Source organism: Haliotis rubra, unplaced genomic scaffold (genome assembly GCF_003918875.1).
Source record: "Haliotis rubra isolate DU_JTF1 unplaced genomic scaffold, ASM391887v1 Scf859, whole genome shotgun sequence".
Lineage (NCBI taxonomy): Eukaryota > Metazoa > Mollusca > Gastropoda > Lepetellida > Haliotidae > Haliotis > Haliotis rubra.
The window spans coordinates 113,490-139,026 of NW_025767589.1; the positions used below are offsets into that span (position 1 = coordinate 113,490).

At 41.4% G+C, this 25,537-nt stretch overlaps 2 protein-coding genes across 12 annotated transcripts in view; both read left to right on the plus strand.

The window, feature by feature from the left end:
- The window catches only part of LOC124262847 (multiple epidermal growth factor-like domains protein 11), a 91,969-nt gene extending 89,816 nt beyond the window's left edge, over positions 1–2,153 (plus strand). For all 11 annotated transcript variants that reach the window (XM_046697426.1, XM_046697418.1, XM_046697419.1 and 8 more), the window contains 2 exons: positions 1,759–1,874; positions 1,971–2,153. In XM_046697426.1, the coding sequence (XP_046553382.1) occupies positions 1,759–1,874; positions 1,971–2,033 (179 nt within the window). In that variant the 3' untranslated portion in view covers positions 2,034–2,153. The remainder of the gene's footprint in view (positions 1–1,758; positions 1,875–1,970) is intronic.
- Positions 2,154–5,156: 3,003 nt separating this feature from the next.
- The window catches only part of LOC124262844 (multiple epidermal growth factor-like domains protein 10), a 229,905-nt gene continuing 209,524 nt past the window's right edge, over positions 5,157–25,537 (plus strand). The window contains exon 1 of the mRNA XM_046697411.1: positions 5,157–5,226. Within this exon, the coding sequence (XP_046553367.1) occupies positions 5,172–5,226 (55 nt within the window). The 5' untranslated portion in view covers positions 5,157–5,171. The remainder of the gene's footprint in view (positions 5,227–25,537) is intronic.

Consider the following 25,537-nt stretch of genomic DNA (forward strand, 5'->3'; position numbering starts at 1 on the left):
TTCTACAACTTAGATGCATTGTGGGAATGTAAACATTGCGAACGTTGCCGTGTCGCTGTTTAATTGTGAGTCGAACTGAGACATTATATCCATCGAAAAACATAAACGCAATATTTCCACCAGTGATGTTAGCCGAGTGAAGCAGTTGCAAACCAAGAAACGGGGTGCTACGGAGTAGTTTACTGTACGAGGCTGTACGAGGCGATGACAACTGACATGCATCGTGACGTCGGTTACCAAGGAGACAGACGAGAATGGCGTAGTGACGTCAATACAGCGTGAACGTCATGCAAAAGTGTAGGTCAGAACAAAATTCTTCTGCAGCCTCCTTATGGAACCGGTTTCGGTTTGAAAGCACAACAATACCAAAACTACGCTATTTTGTCAATTTAATGCATGTAAGACGTGGGTAATAAATAAAATACCACACTCGGTCTCATTACATACGAACTATACGAAACTCGTGACCTTCCTATGGTTTCTGACCTCCCTTTCGCTCGGTCAGATACGATAGGAAGCACACTCGTTTCGTATAATTCGTATGTAATGAGACCTCGTGTAGTATTCTCTATGTGCGCGTTCTTTGGGCTGTAACGCTTGACGTTATGTCATGAAAAATGTTTGGGGTCAGTTATCGCGTGACATTTGACCACAAGAAGACACAATAAAACACTTATCCTTCTTTCTCTTCTCAACTGACCACACCGAAGTCAGAAAAACAACCATTTTATTAGTGACGACAAAGTGAGACAAAGTGTATTCTGTACTGTGAAATATGCTTTCCAATAGTGCCATTTTTTGAAAAAACGGAAAGGAGTCGCCTTCCTTATGATTGTTTATGCTACCGTTTGCATGACCCTTGAGGTCTTAAAACGAACGGGTCTTCTGTTCCCTTAGGCGCTTGTTAGTGCAAAATGTCCTTGTTGCTTGGACCAGGATAGTTCTCAGGTGATTTCATGATTTGCGTCAAATTAGTGCAGCAACATTCTGTACAACACGGCAGCCAGATTTACGAGAATATATGCGAGGATCACACTGTGTCTACCCACCATGGGAAGCAGCCATATTCAGAAAACAGACGTCGGTGGTTTTAAGCATGTGATCAGAAATTGCCTGGTTTAGGGACCAGTCCGGAAGTAACCTGCATGAAACTTATGGACGAGTCACGGTGTTCTACGTTGCCGTGAACGTTTGCAACAAACTGCATATAGGAGGTGGACAGACGTTAGCGGAAGCCTATTTTCGCAGACGGAAATCTCAGAGACATGTATAACAGGTTTGATGCAAACGCAAGTATTCCAGTACATGGCTATTGTCTGAAATCATGCAACTAAACGGTTTTGTTTTCAGTGTGAACAATAGTGACATACACGTGTACATATTCCACAAAGTAAGAACCATACGTTCAGTTTGTGTATGGTCTTGTCAAAGAGACTTGATATAACAGTCATAATTAAAACATATGTTCCAGACTTCATCTCATTTCTACCATGTAATGACGTAGGTCCTTACTTGCAAGCCTGGAAGTAATGACTGCAGTCGTTGTGGACCTATCTTTCCTCATACAATGAAATGTCCAGGAGAATAGTTTCACTGGTGACCGTGTGAAAGATGTCAGATTCTAACTCGAACAAACACTGTTTATACTGACGATGCTATATATCGTATGCATTGTCACATGCAGACTTTATATCCACGATGCTACAATAAATGCAAAGTATCACGGTAAGTGAATGTATGTCTTCATTATTGCAGCAGCTCTCTGTGTTGCCAAAATTGGCGTCATTGGAAGGAGCTATAGGAATGGCTATAGGAATGGCGGTCATGCTGCTGCTGGTTGTTGTTCTGTTCATGTGTCTGCTGAAACATGGAAGGTAACCTTGTATAACGTCTTCTATGATTACAAGATTGATACTGCTGCTTGATAAGGCCAACATCTAGAACATTTCAACCATACCTCTCTGTTTCAGACTGAAATGGATTCCCTCAAATGGAGCAGATCCAAAAGAAGGAAGAAAGACAGGTTACACTGAGGAAATTCCTACTCACACGCCAACTCCTGGCGTGGGGGATCCAGACTATACTGAACTGAATGATGTCACCAGGGAGAGAGAGGAGAAGTCACAGTACGATGTCATTCAGAACCAAGTGTATGAAAATTATCAAATCTGAGAAAGGTTATGTGTATTGTATGGGCTAGGTTTTGTGCCGAATCTGTATATGTGATAGATAAATCTTTTTATGCTTGGTATTTTAGATAAACAAATGATATTGTCAGTGGATGTATCCTGAAAGGGGATTAAAGTACTGTAAAATCATTGTCCTGCTGCGAGGATACGGAAGTCCGAAAACAATTCAAGTAAATTTAAACTTACTATTGTTTTATAACTGCAATATATATGTTATTTTAATGTTATGGCTAGCTTGTCAAAAATTGCTGACAGCTGAAGGGATGGTGTAAATCCAGCTGGGGTCTATGTAGGTAGCAAAAGTAATGTAAGTCCCCATGGTCCCTAGTATGGTGATCTACCTTCGGATGTTGGCAACCCATAGCCTGTTTTTATATTGTATTGTCATGTATAGTTAAAATGGTTTAGATTATATTATTAGTTTTACATTTAAATATGTGATATTCTAGTTGTTTTACTGTCATTCGTTGGCAGGTTTTTATACTTTCCCTATAATTATTATTAATATATAACTTGATATAGTCACGATATGGCTGAAATACTGCCAATGTGACTTAACATCTTAACTCACTCACTCACTGTATATGTCACATACTGATGGCTTCAGAGGTATCCATTTATACACATATGTCTTGCCAAAGTTCTAATTTCAAAATGAGACACTCACAAACCAATCTGACACTTGAGGGAAATCAAATGTGAAGAACGGAGGTGCATGTAAAAGTAAAGATCAGTTCCCTCATACTCAGCTTATATATATGTCTGGATCGTGTATTCAACTGAAGAGATATTTATAACCTTTTACTATACATGTAACAAGTACTGAACGAAATAAGCGCTTGGTTAGAACTGCATTTGACACATTTTAGCAATTGGTGATTAAAATGGTGACGGAGACAATTTATCAAAATGACAGTGTCACTGAAAACATATCGATTATTAAATATACTCGGTTAGATGTAAAACGCACTTAGAATGATTTAACGGATTAGGAATTGGTATCACATCAACACTGTTACTATATTACGTACACTGTCTCGATGTCACCAGTAGTGGGTAGATATTGATACTGGGATGGAAATAGAATTTGTTTAAACAAACGTGTCCACAAAACTGTCCTAATTTGCTTGCTTGAAGGCTTAATAAAATCCAGCTTCAAATTCTTCTCTGTGTTGTTTCTTCATTTAGAATTGTCCTTAGTCACAGTTAAGCCATCCAACAAGGACACGTTATCTCTTTCCCACTTCAAGCTAAGACAAGGACTAGTGTAATGGAATGTGGTGTGACTTCAACCTATGGCAACATGTGGAGATTGTTCACTGCAATCTGATTGCGAAATCAAACATCCTACGCTACATTCCTACACTATGTGACACTGTTATTTATTGTGTAACAGTGCTCAAACTATAATACATTGTGTACGTGTAACGTTAAATATAAACTCACTCACTCTCTGTGAACGTGTATAGTCCGAGAGGGACAGAAATGTTTTGGGTATATAAGGGGATCGATACTGGCGTAAGATGTAACCAGTGGAAGGGAATTAGTGGTTTGAGGGTTATTAGACGATACCAGTTCATCAATATACCAGAAGCAAAATTTCATTTACTGAATATATCTATCTATTTATCTATCTATCTATCTATCTATCTATCTATCTATCTATTTTTTTTAAGTAACCCTGATACTTTGAAATGTTTTCAATAGGTTTTGAACAAGCACAAAAATAAAATGTCATATTGCCATGTAAGGAGATGTTAGAAGGAAGTTCTACGCAGTTGAAATTATTATCAGATGTGAGCATATTTTGCGTTTCTGAAAATGTTTCTAGGGTAGGACTAATCAGGTTCCATAGACCATAGCTTTGCACCGAGTTACATGTTTTCATGTGCTTGTGTGTGTGTGTTTCTATTATCTGGTAGCTGGTTGGTTCAAGCAGCGTGTACATAACACCACCATGTAACCCACAGCGACTTAATATTGTAGTTTAACCCCACAAGACCGTGTGCTATTTCATTGTTTGGGGATTTGGATAACATATGGTAGTGTGTTATAATCTTATGACCTTATGCATGTCTGTTTGCTGAGATAAGTTAAACCTTCATTGAAATAAACCCGTGAAGATCTGAGTTAGAATGGATTATTTACAGACCGCCGTCAAATGGCTGGAATATTGCTGAGTGCGGCGTAAAACAACAAACAATCCATCCATCCAAAGATCATAACTCTGACTTTCAGACTATTACTGCATCGTATTGCTTGTCTTTGATTTAGTGTAGTCTCACATTTGTCCAAACGAAACTGCATGCATTGGTTTTGATAATCATCTCTTGATAAGCATATTTTCAACTCTTGAATCCTTAATGTTAAAATACGGATACATACTGACCAGTAAGAGTTCACTTTGAGACAGCCCGGGATTCGATATTTCCAAGTTCGAGAAAACGGGTTAGACTGTAAAGTCAGTGTGGTCACAAGACGAAAGGCAATCAAGTGATTGACGTCATGAGCATCGACCTGTACAATCATCTCAGCCCGTCGCCTTTTATGACACGTGTGGGTTACTGAAGATCAATTCTTCACGGCTCGGCGTGCATCAGCATCTGTTGACATGGGTCATGTACACATTATCACGACTCCATGCAACATCTATCCTGGTGAAGTAGATATAACCTACCCGTGTTCCTGGCGACGCCTTACCTGTAAATTCAAACTTTGCTGTGCATGCTTGGCTTCACCTGACACAAGCGTATCAATGGGTTTGTTAACAATAATAGTTGCAACTAGTGGTAGCGTTCATTATTATAGACCAATAAAACAGCAATACAGAACGTCAATGTTATGTGAGAAGCATGTTGTCATGAAATCTCACTGGAATGACCTTGTCCCTTGTAACCCATTAAATTCACTGTATGGTTGTGTACACAGTTGAACAGGTTCGAAATCTTATCCCCTTTTTTGTCTGTGCGGCAGTGTGTCGTAATGGCTGTCAGAGACGGTTTTGTGATTTTGCTTGCCAGTTTCAGCCTCGTAACAGGTGAGTATTTTCTTAGTATATGTGTCAGTGCTAACTCAGGGTATCATGGATCTGTTAGTGTTTCTAAACTGTGTGGGTACCTGACGTTACTCACGAGTACCCTACACAGAGCGGTACAGACAACATTGGTGTTGATGAATCGTTACCTGACTGTTACTGTGTATCATGCTGGGAGATCATAGTACTGAACTAACCCTTCCACGACTCAGCATTAGAAAGATTTCTCACTTTAGCCATAACACAAGTCGTGTCTGTGTTCATTTGTCAGCTGTCGGTCACTGTGTTGACATGAAGCGTGTCCCCACCCGATATTACTTCCTGTTTGACTACATCACCAGCCTTGTTATTGTGTCGATGGTAGGCCTGATAGAAAACCCGAGTAGTAAACAGCGATGAAGAAAGAGAGAGCTGGAAGCATTGCCATGATGTCACTTTGGTTTTTATATGACTTAGACCCAGGAACCAATATGTACCGGCTGCAAGGCTGTGATACTGTGTTCCCATAACGTTTGTTCATAGACCCGAGTGTGAAGGCTGTGATACCGTGTCCCCATATAGTCGCTGGTTCATAAACCCGAAGTTCTGACGGTTACGCTGGTTCATAAACCCGAACGTGAAGGCTGTAATAGTGTGTCCCTACTACGTTTACGTAAAAGAACATTTCACTCATGGGTAGCCTACACAAGTATGAGCCAGCGGAGAGATGAAAGGGCAATACGATAAACTTTCACAGGTATACACGACAGATAAACTTCAAAGTTTGCCTCGTGTTTTATTGAACGGTTCAAAATTAGTTTACAAAGTTAGTTTATTATACCTATAGAGACCTTGCAACCAGCGCTGCTTATCTATATCTATACACTCTAGTCTGCTCTAGTCTGCTGTATAGGACCACCATACAGCAGAGGCAGACCACTGATATATATAAACTAGTCGTGTCTATTCACTGCCACAGGCTAATTTGCGCAACTATTCTTCTACAACTGCGACAGTAAGGTTTATGACAATACATGTTTATACATCAAAGTGGCTGAATCGTTTGCTCTTCATCGGGCTTCGATAACAGCACGTATGTGGAGCCATACAACCTATGTAAACAAAGGGTTGCTACGCACATCGAAATAGTGTCACACGTTTAATGATATTTGCTCAGTAAAAGTAAACAACTCTGAAAGATGTTTGGACGTATGGACATCGTCAAATATATATTCAGAAATATGCACATGGGAGAGCATCGTCACAAAATCACCTCAATGAAAGGGTGATTGGAGTTTCGATTCATATATAAATGTGGTACGTTCAAAAAGCTATGTGTGACTTAAAATTATACTCACTCACCCACTGAAAAAGCTATGCATACCGGCTGCGACACTATTCCTCCATAACGTCTGTTCATAATCCCGTCTGTAGAGGTTGTCACAGTGTGTGCCATAACGTTGGTTAAAAACCCGTTTGTGATGGATGTGATACTGTGACCAAATACGTTTAGGTAACATAATGTTTCACTTATGGATGTCCTACGCCAGACCTAAGTGTTTCCAAACCTGGAAACTGCTACTCCGATTCTTCCTTATTTAAGTGAGAGTGATAATAGTGAGTGAGTTAAGACTTTAAGTCGCATCGGCAATATTAATGTTATCATGACTACAAACAGTTATGCTTTTACAACAAATAAAGGTAAATTATACAAAAATGTCAGCCAAGAGACAGTAAAGAAACTAGTTTATCATAGATTTCAATTTAAAACTAATAACTAACAGTGAGTGAGTGAGTGAAGATTTAAACTCACATAGGCAATATTTCAGCCATATCGTAACTAAAACAAATTCTATATTCATGATAAATATACATGATTTATAAAAAAAAAACTGTCAACGAAGGACAGTAAATTAATACATTATCACAAAATGAGTTAAAACTAGTTAACATATATCTTTAAAAGTAAACAACTATTTTGGACAATAAAATGTAAATATGGGCTATGTATCGCCAACAACTGAAGGTAGATCACCCTACCATGGAAATTTACAGTACTTTTGCTACCTGCATGGACCCTAGCTGGACTTACACCATCCCCTCAGCTGTTAGCAATTTAGACAAATCTAGCCATAAGTTAAAATCACACATATTCTAAGAGTAAACAAAGAGTGGAGAGATTAAATTGACTTTGAATATTTTGGGACTTACTTATCCTCTCAGGAGGACAAGAAAGTGATAATAATGACACCTTGTATCACATGATAGATTACATGCTATCGAATGCAAGAAACGGGAGAAATGTAAGACAAATTTCAGTGTTATTCACATTATTTGTAAAACGATTATATTCATAAATACTGAAGATGTGATTTTAGCTTGATAACATTCAGCAAATTAGCTGGATGGGAAACTGTAAAACTAACACTTTAGAGTATTTAAAGTCTCTGTCGACATATTTACGCTCTACACGTTCTGCATCCCGTTTATAACTTCAGAGCATCATGGATACTTGTTTGTTTTTCGATAAAACAAAAATAAACATATGCCTGGTTCAAACCCTCAACTGTCATAACTACATTGAACGACACTACCAGCGACTCTGAATCAAAACCCAGCGCATGGTAAACTTTAGCGTGTTTGTACATTCTGTTTTGTGTATTGTACCATTTTTAGCAGCTATACCCAGTTTGACAGCTATTTATCATAATGCATAGAGTATATGTCAAACATTATATCATGTGTACACATTGTTGAGTGTGTGGACATCACAAACAACTTCATGCAGAAAGGCATTCGGACACTGTCGGAACCTACTTCACACTGTATTGAGATATACCAGGCATGTTCAGATCACCAGGCGATACTCAAAAGGCAGGTCGTTGTAACACACTCCAGTTGGTTCCTTTGTGTGTGGCCCTGGGAGATATACATTACCCCAGGTATGTAAATGCCTTAAGCTAGTCATATTCTTCCTAGTGGTGGGTATCAGGGTGGTATGTTGAAATGGTTGAGAAGAGCCGTGTCACAAACTACTTGTGTTCAGCCCTCGTACACCGCTCTCGTGGGAGCTTGACATGAATAATTGACAGTGTATATCTAACCATTGCAAAGAACTGAAATGAGAGATTTTCATGATGAGCCGGTTTAGTTGGTTTTACATGACCACATGCCATGTTTGATAATACGTTCTATATTTGTTTACCGACCCACTCAGCTATATCCATACTAAACAGTCCCCTTTGATTAATCGAGAATGGACCACAATACAGAAATCGGTATTGTGAGAACTACGCCTGTAGTCATCAAAATAATCCAGCCTGACCTCCCTATTTGACTGGCTGGTCAATCCATAACTGGAATTTCCACGAGGATGTATAAACTGTCGGTTATTACTTGTCGACTGTTGGGTATCTATGTTACAGATGGAGTAGATGATATCGCATTGTTTGCAGACGATGTAACATTCGGAGACAATGAATACAGAACTACTAAACCACTAAAGAAATCTTATGTCGTGCATTTTAAATGTGCCTGCTGTGTATTGCAATTTTTGTGTATCAAAGTTTCAATCCTGGAGTTTTTGATATAATATACTTGTATTATACAGCCTCTGTCGTAGACGGCCGTGCATGTTCGCGAGATCTTTCTTACGTTTTTCATAATTGCTCAGAATATAATTATTTATAATCACATACACGTCGTGTGTGCAAAAAGTGTGTAGATTGTAGTTATGAAATCCATGAAATGTTTCAACGTTAAATTTAACAGTTATATTTGATCGAGGATTAGGCTTGAGTAATGGTTTGGGGAGCTTTCTGTGGGAACGTGCGCTCACGCCTTTTCGAAATTAGCAGGAGCCTCAGTGCAGCGGGATGGTGTCCCAGAGATAGGGCCCTTCATGGTTCCTCATTGTCCATGATTCCAGTTCCAACAGGACAATGCGACACCACAACAGCTGTTTTGACACGGACGTTCTGCCAAATGCGCGTATTGACACCGTGGAGTGGCCATGCTCTTGGAAGAGTTGAGTTGAGTTGAGTTGAGCTTTACGTCACATCGGCATTTTTCCAGCCATATAGTGACGAGAACAAGTTTGCATTAGTAAATATTGTAAGTACATACTCGGAATGAGTTTTATTTCAAAGACATTTATTGATTACATTGTCATTCAAAATCAGAAAAAGTCATAGCATCAAATTTAAAGGGAGGCGGTTTGTTACATTTCATAGTTACAATTTATGGTTGTTACATTTCACAGTTACAATTTATGATACAGATCAACTTCCCTCAGGTAGTTCAGTATCAGATGGGCGCTCACGCGTGAGAACAGATCTTTCAGGTTTGTTGCATCATAATGTGAGTCCCTTGCAGGCGATAAGTCCACGCATTCAAGCAGAATATGCTTGACGGTGAACACCTCATCGCAAGAGACACACATGGGGGGTCCATCCCCATCCGTTTTCAGCAGATAGTCATGTGTAAATCGACTGTGGCCAATACGACATCGTCGTAAAATTACCTCATCGCGTCTTGACTGACAACCCAAGTAGGTATAACCGATTGTTGGCTTCAATTCATGGAGTTTGTTTCTTCCTACTTGAGTGTCCCACCTTTTGTGCATCAGGTCCCGAGTATAGCTTTTGATAGTGGGTTTGAAGTCACTGTACGGGATTAGCAGTGGAGATAGGGGCTTTTCGAGAGCTGCTTTTGCTGCAGCATCAGCCTTAGTGTTACCTGCCGATGTGACCCGGCAACCAGCAGAGGATGATGTCATATTGGCCAGTAGAAAGGTCGTTGTATAGTTCTAATATATCCAGGATGAATGGGTGACTTGAAGTCACGTTTAGAAGTGCTTGAAGGCAGGATAATGAATCTGTATATACGATGAAGTTTTTGGACTGATTTTGCTGTTGAATGTAGGTAAAAGCTGAGAAGATAGCTTTGGCTTCAGCGGTGAAAATAGTACTGTTGTCGGGGATCCTAGAGGAGACAGTCTTGGCTCCAATCACTGTAGCGCTGGCAACTTGGCCATCGTCCTTGGATCCGTCTGTGAAAATGGATCTGTGAGTGTTATACTTCGAACGTAACTGGTTGTATTCCTGTTAGAACACCAAGGGATTTGCTTCAGACTTTTTGAGTTTGGTGAGGGTAAGATCGACCTGTGGTTTCACCATTTGCCATGGTGGTGAGGACAGAAGTCGGTATGGTGCAATGATGTCGAGATCAATTTTAGCTGCAGATATGTGTGGTTTGATCCTGATTCCAAGTGGTGGCACCAGGCTTGGCAGTTTAGGAAATAAGTTTTCATAGAGCGGGTTGAAAACACAATTGTATGCTGGATTGGGCTCATTTGAACGTAATTTAGTGATATACTGCAGTGAGAGTTTAATGCGGCAGAGCCTCAGTCCTTGGTGGTGGATAGAGTCTAATTTTTCTAAATTGCTTTTGCAGGCTCCACCGTAGACAATGGAGCCATAATCTAGTTTACTGCGAACTAATGATCTGTACAAGTGAAGGAGGGTGGTCTGATCCCCTCCCCACTCTGTATTTGAAACTACTTTTAGCAAGTTTAGAGCCTTCAAGCACTTTGTTTTCAAATATTTTATGTGTGGTAAGAATGTCAGGTGGCGGTCGAATATGAGTCCAAGGAATTTGGCCTCTTCTACTACCTTGATGGGAGTACCATGTAAAGTTAGGTCTGGATCCTTGTGTCGTTTGTATTTACGACAAAAGTGAATACAATTTGTTTTGGATTTTGAAAACTTAAAACCATTTTCATTGGCCCAGCTTTGGATTTTGTTAAGGCAGAGTTGTAGCTGCCTTTCTATTGCGTGCATGTTCTTACCACGACATGAAATATTGAAGTCATCCACGAAAAGGGACCCATCAACGCAACTGTTCAGAACGTTAGTGAGGCTGTTAATTTTGATGCTAAAAAGGGTGACAGACAGGATGCTGCCTTGGGGACGTCCTGATCTTGGGGGAAATAGTCAGACAGTGTGGGACCCACCCGAACTTGAAATTGTCTGTTATTTAAAAACCGAGATATGAATTGAGGTAATCTACCCCTCAATCCAAACTCGTGTAAATCTTTTAGGATACCATGTTTCCATGTTGTATCATATGCTTTTCTAAGTCGAAAAGATAGATACTGCATGTTGTTTGTTGACAATGGAGTTTTGATGAATGATTCCACACGCACCAGATGGTCAATGGTACTTTCGGTTTTTCGGAAACCACATTGGAGGTAACTGAGGAGGTTATTGGTCTCCAGGTACCAGATTAATCGATTGTTGACCATGCGCTCCATGGTTTTGCAAACGCAGCTAGTTAGTGATATAGGACGGTAGTTTGAGGGATCAGTATGATCGGGGCCGGGTTTTGGTATAGGGATGATAATGGCATTGTGCCACGAAGGGGGGAAGTGTCCGGATGTCCAGATGTCATCAAATATATTTAGGAGTGTTTCCCGGCCTGAGTCAGGGAGGTGTTTCAGAAGCTGATAAAGGATTTCATCAGCTCCTGCCGCAGTGTCGTGAGCCAGTCCTAGGGCAGTACGTAATTCATGGAGGGAAAACGTTTCGTTGTAATCCTCCCCATTATCAGAGTTAAAGTTGACTGGTTTCTTTTCTTGTTGGGATTGATATTTCTGGAACTGAGGGTTATAATTTGATGAGGAGGAGTGGTTTGCCAAAGTTTCGCCAAGTTTGTTTGCAATTTCAGATTTATTTGTTAGAAGGGAGTCACCATCTTTCAGGTGGTGAACTCCTGATTTTGACCCCTTGCCCTTGATCTTTTGAATCATGTTCCACACCTTGGACATGGGTGTGCGGGAGTTGATTTTGGACACATATTTCCTCCATGACCGGCGTTTAGTTTGTTTGAAGGTACGTTTTGCCCTGGCATTTGTCATTTTAACAGCATTCAGGTTGTGCACTGTAGGATGTTGTCGGAAATATTTTTCCGCCTTCTTCCTATTTCTCCTAGCTTGTTTGCAGTTTGTATCAAACCATGGTTTGCGTATGTGCGGGTTTGCAGAGGACTTAGGAATACTTTTGTCTCCGATGGCACGTCTGAAAATAGTTCCATGGGGTCAGGAACATTCCTGAAGTTGTCCTGCTTAAGTTTTTCTGAACATAGGGTTTGGAATAAAGGCCAATTGGCCTTAGTGAAATTCCATCTTGTTGATGGTGGTTCATCCGTGGGGTTGATAGGAGTAAGAATTGTTGGGAAGTGATCGCTTCCACAAAGGTCGTCATGGACCGACCATTCGAACTCATTTAAAAGATTAGAATCTGTAAGTGATAGATCGAGAGCAGAGTATGTTCCAGTGGCAGGATGGAGGTAGGTGTTTGATCCATCGTTAAAGATGCATAGATCATTATTTGAGAGAAACTCTTCAAGTACCTTTCCCTTACTATTTGTATCAGTACTCCCCCATAGGTGGTTATGGCCGTTGAAGTCGCCCATGATTATGCAGGGCTTCGGGAGTTGATCATATAAGTTCTGAAGATCTGATAGGCGAACAGTTGAGGTGGGAGGGAGATAGTGGGAACATAGTGTAAACCCTATGTTCAGAGTCATGCGGATAGCAACAGTTTGTAGGTTGGTTTTACGTGGAACAGGGCTATGAAGGATGCCCTGCCTCACCAGGATAGAAGTGCCTCCTGTAGCCTTTACACCGGGAGGAGAAAAGGAGTGGTAGGAACTGTACCGACGGATGTCAAATTTATCATTCCTTTTTAGGTAGGTTTCTTGGAGACAAAACGCAGATGGTTTGAAGTCTTGAATCAATAACTGTAATTCCTTATAATTATTCTTAAGTCCTCTGCAATTCCATTGGATCATGTTTTGTGGATTCATGGTGCTTCCACTGGTGACATGTCACGTGAACGTGAGAAAGCGTTTGATGAACTCTTATTGGTGTCAGGTGGAGATGGAGTTACCTCCATATCCAGAGGGCCAAAGGAGTTATGGACCTCGATGGGGACCTCTGAAGGAGAGGTGGCCTTTGGTTTTGTGTTTGGCAGTTCAAGTTGTTTTAGTCTCTCTAGCCTCTTTCTTTCCCTTTTTCTGCGCGCAGTTTCTGTTTCTGGTTTTGGCATTTGTTCTGGTGTTTGTGATTCAGAAGTTTTGACTTTTGGCTTTGGAGATGGAGTGGCTGAGATAGGCTGAGTTGTGTTGAGTTCAGTTGGCTGAGAAGACGTGACCCATGTCTGGTCGGTCTGACATGAGATGGCTGCAGTAGTGATGGTAGGACGGGAGACAGCAGCAGAGTAGGTGATGGTTGAAGGGGCTGCAGTTAAACTTGCAACCCTCTTCTTTGCTTCGTGAAACGAGATATTTTCTTTGTGTTTAATCTTCAGAATCTCGGATTAGCGTTTCCATACTGGGCAGAACTTGGAAGAGGCCATATGGTTACCACCGCAGTTTGTGCACTTAACTTCCTTAGTACAGTTGTTGCCCTCATGCTTGTCACCACAGCGGTAACAGACAGCAGAGGAACGACAGGACTTGGATCCATGTCAAAACTTTTGGCAGTTGTAGCACCGGAGTGGATTGGGGACATACACCTCCACACCAATGCTACAATAACCAGCTCTAATCGAGTCAGGAATGTTGGCTCGCGCGAACGTGAAGAGATAGGTGTTTGTTGGTTGAACAACACCATCCTTTTTAAAGGTAAATCGTTTGACGGCTGTGACGGATTGCTGAGTGAGTTCCTTGACAATTTGTTCTTCAGTCATGTCAGACAGGCATCGAGCTCTGTCCCGTACAATGCCTCTACACGAATTAAGGGTTTTGTGTGCTGAGACAGCGACCTTGATATTTACAAATTCTTGTATTTTGAGAAGGTTTAAAGATTGGTGTTTCCGGGTACATTCTATCAGGAGAGAGCCAGATCGGAGCTTTGTGACATTGGCAACCTCTCCGCAGATACCAGCGATACCTTTGGAGATTGCAAATGGGTTCCATTGCAAAGGTTGCTTGTCACAAGCCTCAATAATCAGGAAGCGTGGCCAGTAGTCAGGTCGGGGGGCGTACTCTCGTCAGACGAGGAATTGTCGGTATCCATATGTCTTCGTTTTGAACCGGGGTATTGGGAAGCCATGTCGTGGGTAATGTGGTTCGGCATCCCCTCTCCCCACCCACCGTGGAGTGTCAACAAGGACGATCTTGTATTGCAGCGGATCTCCAAGCTGCAAAGACCAGTGATAAGGGGATGTTATACTCCAGCGAATTTGACATGAAATGCTGTAGCTGCCTACCAAATTAAAGGTCAGGATGGTTCTGTCCATGACAATCAATTGGAGACGTACAGAAATCGGAGGTCAGCATCACCAGATTGGCCCATGAGCCACCGCCTTCTGTGCATGGGTCTGCGAGGCTAATTTGTTTCGTAGAATATTTGTTAACATTTTGAACATGGTCAAAAGTGTTATGTAATACCACGTTTTGTATAGACATTCCATGCACAGGGCAAGGCGTGACCAGCTGATTGGTAGAATCGGGCCTATTCTACCACCCGTCTAAGCAAAGTTAGGGTCGAAGTGGTGTGTTGGATTAGTGAACACTATTGCCGGTTCTGGCATCCTCAACCACCAGACTCCCTTCCTCTGCCGACACAGGGATGCAGCCCACGGCAAACGGGTTGCCCAATTTGGTCGCCTCTTACGATCAGCAATGGGGTGCTGTGGACCTATTCGACCCCGGGTCCACTAGGGGGCGAAGAGCCATTGGCGTTACCCAGGATCTTGGAAGAAGTCTTCGTACCTTGAGACGTCAACCCCACAATGGTATAGTAATGGGGCAGTTTGCCTAACAGGTTAATGGGACAACGTTGCGTTTTTGCTGTGAATATGCGAGAGAGAATGGCATATACGGCAACTACGATACAGATGGCGATACTCCCATTGCTGCACAATCGTACTGGTGAAATGGGAAATAAATATACACTCGACAGCAACAAACGGTGTCAAATGGCATGAATGGTAATTATTTGTTCTATACAAATCGTAACCATTATTTCAAACATTGGCACGAAGAAGAGTAAACGTTGTTTAACAAACGATAATGTAAATGTTGGCGTTTTAATGACTGTAGTAACCAGGGGGTATTTAAATAAACAGAACAGGTAAAGGCATCACAGAACATAGGGGTCGTCTCAAACACACTTGTCTGAAATACTTTCATTGTTACTGTCAACGGAAATAACAGTTTGACGGCTCGTTGCATGATGTAAACTGTCTTTTCTTACAATATGAAGCTTCGATCTCAGTCTCAACTGTGTTAATGCACTTTGCGAAAATGTTTTTCTCCCCCGATGTTGTCCTAACTATTTCTAACCACTTTCTCCACATCGGATAATTTGTATGTTATATTACTTCTGCCAACCTCATTCTTTACAATGCCCCAGACGAGTGTAGGGTTTGGTTCACAATGATCGGGTGGTAGTGTCAATAATCCGTGTCCTTGTGATTGTACGGCATGCTCCACCTTGTACACAGGCCTTGTTTTGTCGGCTGGAACGTGCGCTCACGTCTTCTCGAAATTAGTGGTAGCCTCAGTGCAGCGGGATATCGTCCCAGAGCTTGCACCATTCATGGGTCCTCATTGTCCTCGATTCCAGTTCCGAAAGGACAATGCGACACCTCACCCAGCTGTTTGGACACGAAAATTCCTGCTAAATGCGGGTATTGAAGTCTTGAGTGGCCATGCTCTTGGAAGAAGTCGTCGTATCTTGAGACGTCAACCCTGGAATGTCTGAAAGCTGGGTCACATGTTGGTACAGCAACGGCGCAGGTTGCCTAACAGGTTAAGGAAACAAAGTTGCGTTGCTGTTGTGAATATGCGAGAGAGAAGGGCTTATGAGGCACAGAGCAAACCCTGATACAGATGGCGATAGTCCCTTTGCTGCAAAATCGTACCGATGAAATGGCAAATAAATATACAATTGAACGCATGGCATGAAAGTCAGTCATTTGTCCTATACCAAATCGTCACTATAATTTCAGACATTAGCATGAAGAAGAGGTAACGTTGTGTAATAAACGATCATGTAAATGTTGGCGTTTTAATGACTGTTGTAAGAAGGGAGAATGCACAATAAACAGAACAGCTAAAGGCTTCTTGGAACACAGGGATTGTCTCCAAACCGCTGGTCTGAAATATTTTTATTGTTACTGTCACTGTCAACTGAAATACAGTTTGACTGAACGTTGCATGATGTAAACCGTTTTTTTTCACAATATGAAGCTTCGATGGCCCAAGTACTTTTACCAATATTGTCCAAACTATTGTGACCACTGTCTCCACATTGGATAACTTGTACGTTGTATTGCTTCTTCAAGTATCGCCACTTATAATGCCCCAGACAAGTTCTGTAGGGTTTTGTTCACAATGATAAGTTTGTCGTCTCAGGATCCCGTGTCCTTGTGATTGTAGAGCATTTTCCACCTTGTACACAGGCTTTGTTTTGTTGGCCTTCACAATGTCATACAAGGATTGGTACTCTTCGTGGGAAATGGCTTGGCTCCAGCATATATATCATCTTTCTGGAATTTGATGTTGGTATCTTCTGTTTTAGTTTTGTGCACTGTGATAGGGAGCATTTAATATAACGATCAGCGATTTCGGAGGTAGAACCGGAAGTAGCTCTGTCTCCACCCATACCAGAAAGGCTTCACTGTTTATTTCGTTGTGATATTCTCGGTTATCTTTAGATTTGGCACGAAATACCAACGCACACATCCTGCTTATGCTTTTATGTCCTGCATGCAAAAGGAACAGTCTCTAACCGTTACCTAAAGGTAGTTCACGGGACGTTTTCGCATATGATAAACCCCACTGCTGTTTTGTATGACATGCATTGACCAATGTTGGTTTATTTCCAGGTTAATCACCTCACATTCCCGTTTCCGCTTCATTCGTATAGCTTGCAGATAATTTTTTCTCGGTTACACTACATCCTTCCGTTCACATGCCTGCTGTCACCCGCAAGATTCTTTTATCGATACCCCAAGCGGTGCAAAAGTTTCCAGAGAGCGTGCTTGGACACACTTAAAATATGTTACCATGTTTTTTGTTCAGAAACAAACTTGCAAATTGTGTTTCCTACAAGTTCGTCTGGAAAACTGACCATCTTTTCGACTCTAGTAGGCTTGAACATTTACATAATCGATCACGCTGCTCTCTCAAAATATAGAGACGATTTGGTATGGACAAATGACTAATTTTCATGTGATTTAAAATGTTTTGTTGCTTTCGAATTTATGTGTGTTTGCCATTTCATCAGTGCAGCAGACGGACTAAAGTCACTGTGAAATACTAGTGACCCCATCGTGCTACTGTTGAGTGTACCTTAAAGCTTAATCCTGCTTATTTCATGCACATTATGTCCATAAACCAGATTAATTCATCAACAATGCAATTCGTTCTACATGGGTACCGTTTGGGACATAAAGTAGCACATGTGAAGTTTCATGTTTTGTTTAGTGTATATCTATTGACAAACGATACATTTAAAATAGAAATGTTAGCATTTGGCATGTACTAGTGTGTCATTAGAAATATTAGCTTGTCAGAGTATCATTGCGTTGAAGTTACCACACGGAGGGAAATCGTTTGCTCTTGCGGACATTCAGTTGATCAGTTTGGACGGACCATTGTAAAACCGTTTCCGATTTCACACCAGATTTCCAGATTCCAAACCCTATTGCTCTGAGGGCTGAATTGTAAATTACACCATTGAAGTCTGAAAATATGCTATTTGAAACACATATTGGGCGATTGCTAACGAAATCCAGCTATTCGTTATGCTGGCACCCGTGAAGAGCCACCTCCTCGTGGTGGGTGCTGGGTAACACACCACTTTGGCCCTTACTTCACCTGGACGGGTGGTAGAATTGGCCTGATTCTATTAATCGGCTGGTCACGCCAAGCCCTGTGCATGGACTATATACAGTACAATCAGAAATTATTGAGAATTTAAAGACTGTAAAAAAATTTCCCCACTCATTACTCGCGTATTAAATGTGAATATTAGCAGAACATAACTTCAGATTCAAAGACAGGTGAACAGTAAGTATTTTGTCAAGTCACCATGGGCAGCAATGCAGGTTTCAATGCGGCGGGGCATACTACTGATAAAAAAAGTGAGAAAGTCGTGGTCCATGTTGTCCCAATATCGGACCACCTCTTCTTTCATTTGTGCAATATTTGTCAGATTTTTCTTATTAACACTTTCCTTCATAAGTCCCTCAACATTTTCTATTGGATTTAGGTCAGGGCTATATCTTGGCCAATCTGATAATGTCATATTTTGGGTCCTAAACCAGGCCTGTGAATGCTTTGAACGATGTTTTGGGTCGCTGTCCTGCTGGAAAATCCAAACATTTCCCAGAACCCGTGAACAGATGGAAGTAAATGTCCCTCGAGAATATCTGTGTACCGCTCACTGTTCATATTCCCTTCAAATACACAGAGGGGCGTTGCCCCTAACACAGATATGCCACCCCACACGTTAAATTTCGGACCGTACTTTGGGCGCTGATACAAAGATGTTTCAGTTTGTTTGGTCTAGAATGTTAGTGTATTAGGAAACAGCCACACAGAACTTTCATCTGAGAAATTCACATTGTCCCAGTTAAAATTTCTATGCTGTAAGACTTTTCTGCTAACCCATTGCATGCAGCTCAGATCTAATTGGCTCAATGCCATCATTTGCAGTATTTTTCAAAACACGATAAACAGTGGACAAAGGGATGCCTGTTCCACTTGAAATCACTTTAGCTGATCTGATGTCCTTGTTATAATATTCTAAAATCAACTTCCTTCTCTCTAAATCATCAATACTGAGGATCACTGAAAATGTCGTCTGCTAGCAAGTAAACAAAGGAGATAACTCTTCACAAACTAATGAAAAAGTATTAACGGAGTTGTCTCTCTTGAATGAAACCAAACACTTGATAGCTGGTCAAGGTTGTTTATACTAGAAATCCAATTAAACATATTCCTAAAATTCTCAATAATTTCTGGTCATACTATATATATGTAATTGCACAAAGTTGATTTGGAATTGTTCAGTTTTGGTCTTGGCCCTCTTTGTTCATTTGACACGTTTGGATTTTAAAGTATGGTGTTATGAACTTTGCCTAGAATCTTAGGCCCAGAAGGCGGTGGCTCATGGGCCCATCTGGTGGAATAATTAATCTTTTAATTTTTCTGACCCACTTATTTTTAACATTGTCCTTGTGATACTCCGTAATGGGTGGGGAGCCCAGATGATAAAATCTAAAAAGATAACCATGGCTTATGAACCCCGCCATAAAAAAACCAAACGTCTGTCTGAAGCAGATCCTACTGATACTGACCTCAGACTGCCCAAACGTATTGATTACTGGCCACGTTTTCAAGTCATTGAGACTGAAGATAGCACACCGTTGAAATTAAACCCTTTTGCTGTGTCTAAGGGCATCCAAGGCATAGGTGGTGATGTGAAGAATATTTAAAGATAACGTTTTGGTGCACTGTTGATTGAGTGTGCCAAAAGGCAACAATCAACAAACCTGTTGAATACTAAAACGTTTGTCGGCATTCAAGGTAGGGCTTCAACGAGTCCATTTTTTGGGACTCGAGTACTCGAGGGATGAGACTCGACTCGGACCCGAGTACTCGAAATTCATACCTTTCAAGCAACGATCAATTGTCAAGATAGTTACCTAATCATTTTAAGAAGTAAAATCTCAAACGATGTATAATATTTACTCTCATCTTGTAACAACTAATACCATACAGCCACACCGTGTGAGGAGTAAACTATTTAATCTAGGTGTTACTAAAAAAAATTATCAGATGGGTTAAAGAATTCAGGGTACATAGAACTCAGTATGTCAGTGTCAATGGCTATCAATCTTCTTTTCTCTCAACCTCTACTGGAGATCCACATGGCTGTGTTCCTTCATCCGTACGCTTCGTTTTGTATACCAGTGAATGTTACTTGTCCATATATGACTTGTTTACTGTGAAATTTGCAGATGACGCCACTGTTACTGGCCTAATTTCTGATTCTGAACATTATTATCGTCAAGGCATTGACAAAACCGTAATGACATTTTTTTATCAAATCTTTATTCAAAGTGAGTTGACCTACAATTTTCTATGTTGGTATGGAGATCTGTCTCATCGCAACAAAAACAGACTTTTCAAAATTGTTAATACTGCTTGCAAAATTTCTGGAGTGTATTCCGAATATAGTCAAAAAGGCAGCTAAAATTAGATTTGATAGTTGACATATTTCATCTCACCATTTTGAACAACTTCCTTCTGGACGCGCTGTCGGTTACCTTCCCTCAAAACAGAGCTCGACAGTCTTTCATACCATCAAGTATTCGTGAATGGAACAAATATTTTGAATCATTATCATGTGATTAGAACAAGAATTATTCAGCCTCTTTACCTATGTGGTTAATTGAATTATATCATGTCAGTTTTATTTGTAAATAGCATTCGTTTTGAGCATGTAATTGTTGTGTATATTTTTGTGAACTGTGTATATATTCATTTTAAGACAGTTTGGATGTATGAGAATTTCCTCCGGGATAATAAAGTAATCTTTTTCTTAATATTAGACGTTAACGGTCGCTCATGCTTAGCACACGGCAGACAGTCCGTCAACGTCAATAATTCGAGCTATCTCCCCTTTTCGAGTCCTCGAGTCCTTGAAAATGGACTCGAGTCCAGCTAAACCCGACTCGTCCTCGAGTACTCGAGTACCCGTGGAAGCCCTAATTCACGGCCCACAAAACACTCAACACGAGTAAGGGCATCGTAAGGGACCGTGATCGATTACTCGCTGACATGTCGGAATTGGATATTGTCTCTGAGATGAGAGATCAGGGTGTTCTCTATGAAACGCTTTTCAACTCGTAAAAATAATGAAACCTTTAAAACCAACACTTATCTGTTTTCGTTTTCTTTACCTTCTGCTCCAAGATCACTTAAGGCAGGCTATTGTAATCTAAATGTTGACACATACTTTCCAAAACCTCTCAGGTGCTTAAAATGCCAAAAGTTCGGCCATGGTGTAAATTCTTGCACATTGTCTGTTGTGTGTGCTCACTGTGGTGGAAAGACACACATAACAGAAGATTGTGACAGTACTGTCAGGAAATAACCCATCTTATTCTAAGGAATGTCCTGTTTGGAAACAGCAGATGGCAATTAACAGAATAAAGTTCACCCAAAATATCAGCTTTGCAGATGCAAAAGGACAAGTCCTAAGCTCAGAACAAACAGAAAGCTAGTCTTCCATTGCCACAAGTCCTAAGCTCAGAACAAACAGAACAAACAGAAAGCTAGTCTTACATTGCCACAAGTCCTAAGCTCAGAACAAACAGAACAAACAGAAAGCTAGTCTTCCATTGCCACAAGAACGCCTGAAACAACATCGAGAGGAGTTACAGTATTCGCAAGCTGTCAGACAAACTTGACTTGGGTGAAAACGGATTCTCTTAACCTTTTCTCACCTACTACATCTACTCAAAAAGGAGAATCACTGCCAGATACATCTCAAAAACAATTAGAGACATCCCCTGATCATGAAGCTTCTTCTCAGCCGTCAACAAGGTATCATTACAGCCAAAAGTAAATCTTATGACTGTGAGTTTTCAACTCGAAGGTCTGAACCTACGTCAAACGCGTTCAATAAATCGTTAAAAACAAAAACAAACCGAAGCCAGATTCTTCGAAGAAACAAAGTGACAGAGCCCCAAAAGGGTCAGACGATAAATTTCAGTTATTTAACAAATATGGATCCCTCGGGGACATGGACGTGTCCTAATACGTCCATTTAAGGGCACACAGCTTGTCGCCCTCCAAAAAGGTGCGGGGTAGATCCCCTATCCATACACCTAAAAGATCGTTTTTTTAAGACATATCGTCCAGTGGAACTGTAGAGGACTACTTACAAATTTTAATGAAATACATTTAATAGTCCAGGATTTAACACTGTCAGCATTCTGTCTCCAAAAGACATATCTGAAACAGAGAGATTATTTTAACTTACGTCAGTTTAAAGCTTATCATTATGTTTCCCCTCTGGGTGATAGAGCCAATGGAGGTTCTACTATCCTTATACGACAGGATGTTATTCCCAGCCCTGTTACACTTAACACTAATCTCCAAGCTGTCACAGTGTGACTTACTCTGGGTGTAGCATTTACATTATGCTCTCTATATATTCCGCCTTTCTTCGCACTTCAGCAGACTGATCTTCAGTCACTCTATGATCAACTCCCGAAGCCCTGTGTTATCATGGGTGACCTAAACGGTCACAACCGCTCTGGGGCAGTACTAATACAAAAGGCACCCATGAGGAGCAACCCTCCTTGTGGTGGGTGGTGGGTGGTGGGTAACACCAATGGCTCTTCGCCCCCGTGTGGACCCGGGGTCGAATAGGTCCACTGCACCCCATTGCTGGTTGTAAGAGGTGACCGAACTGGGCAACCCGTTTGCCGTGGGTTGCATCCCTGTGTCGGCAGAGGAAGGGAGTCTGGTGGTTGAGGATGGCAGAACCGGCTATAGTGTTCAATAATCCAACACACCACTTCGACCCTAACTTTGCTTAGACGGGTGGTAGAATAGGCCCGATTCTACCAATCGGCTGGTCAGGCCTTGCCCTGTGCATGGAATGTCTATACAAAATTTGGTATTGCATAACACTTTTGGCCATGTTCAAAATGTTAACTGATATTCTACCAAAACAAATTAGCCTCGCAGACCCATGCACAGAAGGCGGTGGCTCATGGGCCAATCTGGTGATGCTGACCTCCGATTTCTGTACGTTTCCAATTGATTGTCATGGACCGAACCATCCTGACCTTTAATCTGGTAGGCAGCTACAGCATTTCATGTCCAATTCGCTGGAGTATAACACCCCCTTATCCCCCGGGCTTTGCAGCTTGGAGATCCGCTGCAATATAAGATTGTCCTTGTTGACACTCCTTGGTGGGTGGGGAAAGGGGATGCCGAACCACATTACTTACAACATGGCTTCCCAATAGCCCGGTTCAAAACGAAGATTCCGACAACTCCTCGTCTGACGAATGTACGCCCTTCCGACCTGACTAATGGTCATGCTTCCTGATCATTGAAGCTTCTGTCAAAGCAACCTTTGCAATGGAACCCATTTGCAATCTCCAAAGGTATCGCTGGTATCTGCGAGGTTGCCAATGTTACAAAGCTCTGATCTGGTGGTCTCCTGATAGAATGAACTCGGAGACAACAATCCTTGAATCCCCTCAAAATACAAGAATTTGTCAAGATCAAGGTCGCTGTCTCAGCGCACAAAACACTTAACTCGTGTAGAGGCATTGTACGGGACAGAGCTCGATACCTCTCTGACATGACTGAAGAACAAGTCGTCGATGAACTCTCTCAGCAGTCCGTCACAGCCGTCAAACGATTCACCTTTAAAAAGGATGGCGTTGTTCAACCAACAAACACCTATCTCTTTACGTTCGCGCGAGCAAAGATTCCTGACTCTATTAGAGATGGTTATTGTAGCATTGGTGTGGAGGTGTATGTCCCCAATCCATTCCGGTGCTACAACTGCCAAAAGTTTGGACATGGATCCAAGTCCTGTCATTCCTCTGTTGTTTGTTACCACTGTGGTGACAAGCATACGGGCAATGACTGTACTAAGGAAGTTAAGTGCACAAACTGCGGTGGTAACCATATGGCCTCTTCCCAAGTTTTGTCCAGTGTGGCAACACGAATCTGAGAGCCTAAAGATCAAGCACAAAGAAAATATATCCTTTCATGAAGCTAAGAAGAGGGTTGCAAGTTTAACTGCAGCCACTTCAACCATCACATACTCTTCTGCTGTCTCCCAACCTTCTATCACTACTGCAACCATCTCATGGCAGACCGACCTAACATGGGTCACGTCTACTCAGCCAACTCAACTCAACACAACTCAGCCTATCTCAGCCACTCCATCTCCAAAGCCAAAAGTCAAAACTTCTGAATCACAAACACCAGAACAAATGCCAAAACCAAAAACAGAAACTATGCTCCAAAAAAAGGGGAAAAAAGAGGCTAGAGAGACTAAAGCAGTTTGAGCAACTGCCAAACACAAAACCAAAGGCCACCTCTCCTTCAGAGGTCCTCGTCTAGGTCCATAACTCCTTTGGCCCCTCTGGATATGGAGGTAACTCCATCTCCACCTGACACCAATAGGAGTTCATCAAACGCTTTCTCACGTTCACGTGACATGTCACCAGTGGAAGCACCATGAATCCACAAAACATGATTCAATGGAATTGCAGAGGACTTAAGTATAATTATAACGAATTACAGTTATTGATTCAAGACTTCAAACCATCTGCGTTTTGTCTCCAAGAAACCTACCTAAAAATATATGATAAATTTGACATCCGTCGGTACAGTTCCTACCACTCCTTTTCTCCTCCCGGTGTAAAAGCTACAGGAGGCACTTCTATCCTGGTGAGGCAGGGCATCCTCCATAGTCCTGTTCCACTTAACACCAACCTACAAACTGTTGCTATCCGCATGACTCTGAACATAGGGTTTACACTCTGTTCACTCTATCTTCCTCCCTCCTCAACTGTCCACCTATCAGATATTCAGAACTTGTATAATCAACTCCCAAAGCCCTGCATAATCATTGGCGACCTGAACGGCCATAACCCTCTATTGGGGAGTACTGATACAAATAATAAGGGGAAGGTCCTTGAAGATTTTATCTCCAGTAATGATCTATGCATCTTCAACGATGGATCAAACACCTATCTCCATCCTGCCACTGGTACATACTCTGCACTTGATCTATCACTTACGGATTCTAATCTCTTAAACGAGTTTGAATGGTCGGTTCACGATGACCTTTGTGACCACTTCCCAACTATTCTTACTCCTGTTACTCCCGCGGATGAGCCACCTTCAACAAGATGGAATTTACTAAGATTGACCATTATTCCAAACTATCTGCTCTGAAAAGCTTATACAGGACAACTTCAGGAATGTTCCTGATCCCATGGATTTATTTTCTGATATCTTAAATACTATTGGAGACCAAACCATTCCTAAGTCCTCTGCAAACCCGTACATACACAAACCATGGTTTGATGCAAACTGCAAACAAGCTAGGAAAAATAGGAAGAAGGCGGAAATATACTTCCGTCAACATCATACTGTTCATAACCTGAATGCAGTTAAAATGACAAATGCCAAGGCAAGACATACATTTAAACAAACTAAACGCCGGTCATGGAGGAAATATGTGTCCAAAATCAACTCCCGCACACACATA